Raw genomic sequence first — 3191 nt, forward strand, 5'->3', positions numbered from 1 at the left:
GGGGATTCGAGACCAGCCTGGGCAACTTGGTGAGACCTCATCTCTACAATAAATCACAAAAACTAGCCAGGTGTGGTGGCATGCGTCTGTAGTTCCAGGTACTTGGAAGGCTGAGGTGGAAGGATCACATGAGCCCGGCGGGTCAAGGCTGTGGTGGCCATGAGTGTGCCACTGCACTCCAGCCTGGGCAAAGAGTGAGACTCTGACTCAAAAAACAAAAAAAAAAACCAAATATACTATTAATAAAGAAATTGTCAAGCCATGTAATGGGAGAAAATATTCACAATACATACATAGGACCAAAAACTTGTATCCAGAACATATAAAGAACTGTTACTGTTAAGGTCTGAGTAATGCTCGGCTGTTGTCCCTTGATAGCAGTAAGTCAAAGGGGCAGGGAACTGGTAGAAAGAGGTTTATTTCTGAATTCGAATCCAGGGAGCAGAGCCGGACTCGAGGTCTTTCTAAAATGGTTCTGCCCACCCTTCAGGCCTCGCAGTTCACTTTTATAGTCCAGAGTTGTCAGTACCTATGCATTAGCCACGTGACCAGCAGAGCATTTTATAGGACTTAAGTTACAGCTGCATTTTACATTTAGATAGTGGCATTTAGAGTGAAGGAAATTTACGAGGCCTAAGACATCATGCATTGCAAAAGTCATGCAAATCACAAGGCTTACAATTACATTGATGATATATTGTTCAAACCTATGACTATTAAGAACGGGAGTACGGTGGTTCAGCCTGTAATCCCAGCACTTTGGGATTGCCTGAGTCCGTGGGTTCAAGACCAGCCCGGGAAACGGTGAGACCTTGTCTCCACAATAAATCAAAAATTACCCAGGCGTGGTAGCACGTGCCTGCAGTTCTGGCTACTTGGAAGGCTGAGGCTGAAGGATTGTCGGAGCCCAGCAGGTTGACCGTGGGTGGCCGTGAGCATGCCATGGCACTCCAGCCTGGGCAACATAGTGAGACTCCAACTCTGGAAGAAAGGAAGTAAATAGGGATTACATCTTTCGGCATAGTCTTTAGGGAAGTCAAGGATGCCCTGAAACTACTTACTGGGAATGCATAGAAGATAGTGGGACTCTGGGCAACTTGCTCAGGAATGTGCAGTAGCACTTGAACCCTTGCCATGTCCTTCTCTAGGGGCTGTGGCCATATGGACAGACATTCGTGGGTCTCTGTATCACAATTACTCAGCAATAGGAAGACAGACTACTCAACTGTTAAAATTTGCAGTATGCTTGAGCATTTTGCAAAAGATGATAACAGATGTCTAATATGCACATGAAAAGAAACTCGACTTTACTAGCCATCAAGAAGATGTAACGTCAAACCACGATGAGTGCTACCCCACACTCACTAGAAAGGCCACAATTATAGAAACGGATGATACCAAGTGTTGGTAGAATGTGAAGCAATGGGGACTCCCAAATGTCACTGTTGAGAATGTAAAATGGACCCAGGCATGGTGGCTCACAACTGTCATCTCAGCACTTTGGGAGGCTGAGGCGAGAGGATTGCCTGAGCCTACTGGTTCGAGACCAGTCTGGGCGACTTTCTCTACAATAAATCAAGAAAAATTAGAGCCAGGTACAGTGACTCAGACCTATAATCCCAGCACTTTGGGAGTTGGAGGCGAGAGGATTGCCTGAGCCCAGGGGTTCGTGACCAGCCTGGGCAATTTGGTAAGAGCTTGTCTCTGCAATAAATTAAAAAATTAGCCGGGTGTGGTGGCATGTGCCTGTAGTCCAGCTACTTGGAAGGCTGAGGCAGAAGGATTGCCTGACCCCAGTAAGTTGAGGCTGCAGTGGCTGTAAGCGTGCCACTGCACTTCAGCCTTGGTGACAGAGTGAGATGCCAACTCAATCAATAAATAAATAAGTTTAATCTAGGAAAAATTTCCAGAACAAAAAAAAAAAGACCCATCGAGTATCTGGTAAATTGGTACAGTTCACCCAAAAGTATGGTCACGTTTCTATATAGATGATTTTAACGTATCTCATGGGCAAAAGTAACACCCACAATGCTCTTCGAGACATGCTTTCTCTCTGTAAACTTCATCAGAGTGCTACTCTGCGTAGCCAGGCTACTCTGGGAAAGTGTTCTTTGGCTCACTGCGGCCTCGAACTCCTGGGCTCAAGTGATCCTCCCTCCCCAGCCTTCCAAGTAACTAGTGTTATCACTATGACTAGCTAATTTTTTTATTTTTTGGAAGTGACAGACTCACTTTGTTGCCCAGGCTGGCCTTGAACTCCTGGCCTCAAGTGATCCTCATTGCCTTGGTTTCCCAAAGTGCTGAGATTAAAAGCATGAGCCACCACAGCGGGCAGGAAGTATTGTTTAAAAGATGCAAATAGCCCAGAGCCCCGGAGTCAAAGCCGGTTCCCGGCCTAGTCCCGTCTTGCGGTCGCCTGCCTCCTCTTTCCTTTCAACATGACAGATGCTGCTGTGTCCTTCGCCAAGGACTTCCTGGCAGGTGGAGTGGCCGCGGCCATCTCCAAGACTGCGGTAGCGCCCATCGAGCGGGTCAAGCTGCTGCTGCAGGTGCAGCATGCCAGCAAACAAATCACTGCAGATAAGCAATACAAGGGCATTATAGACTGCGTGGTCCGTATCCCCAAGGAGCAGGGAGTCCTGTCCTTCTGGCGTGGTAACCTGGCTAATGTCATCAGATACTTCCCCACCCAGGCGCTCAACTTTGCCTTCAAAGATAAATACAAGCAGATCTTCCTGGGTGGTGTTGGACAAGAGGACCCAGTTTTGGCGCTACTTTGCAGGGAATCTGGCGTCAGGCGGTGCCGCTGGGGCCACATCCTTGTGTTTTGTGTACCCTCTTGATTTTGCCCGTACCTGTCTAGCAACTGATGTGGGTAAAGCCGGAGCTGAAAGGGAATTCAGAGGCCTCCGTGACTGCCTGGTTAAGATCTACAAATCTGATGGGATTAAGGGCCTGTACCAAGGCTTTAACGTGTCTGTGCAGGGTATTATCATCTACCGAACTGCCTACTTCGGTATCTATGATACTGCAAAAGGAATGCTTCCAGATCCCAAGAATACTCACATCATCATCAGCTGGATGATTGCACAGTCTGTCACTGCTGTTGCTGGGTTGACTTCCTATCCATTTGACACTGTCCGTCGCCGCATGATAATGCAGTCAGGCGCAAAGGAACTGATATCACGTAC

At 47.6% G+C, this 3191-nt stretch overlaps 1 protein-coding gene across 1 annotated transcript in view; it reads left to right on the top strand.

Moving 5' to 3' along the window:
* Window positions 1-2368: 2368 nt before the first annotated feature.
* SLC25A5 (solute carrier family 25 member 5) overlaps window positions 2369-3191 on the top strand; it is a 2225-nt gene continuing 1402 nt past the window's right edge. The window contains 2 exon segments of the mRNA XM_008073606.2: window positions 2369-2747; window positions 2749-2905. Coding sequence (XP_008071797.1) covers window positions 2439-2747; window positions 2749-2905 — 466 coding nt within the window. The 5' untranslated portion in view covers window positions 2369-2438.

This window comes from Carlito syrichta, unplaced genomic scaffold, assembly GCF_000164805.1.
Source record: "Carlito syrichta isolate Samal-C Ts95f unplaced genomic scaffold, Tarsius_syrichta-2.0.1 Scaffold315966, whole genome shotgun sequence".
NCBI classification, from domain to species: domain Eukaryota; kingdom Metazoa; phylum Chordata; class Mammalia; order Primates; family Tarsiidae; genus Carlito; species Carlito syrichta.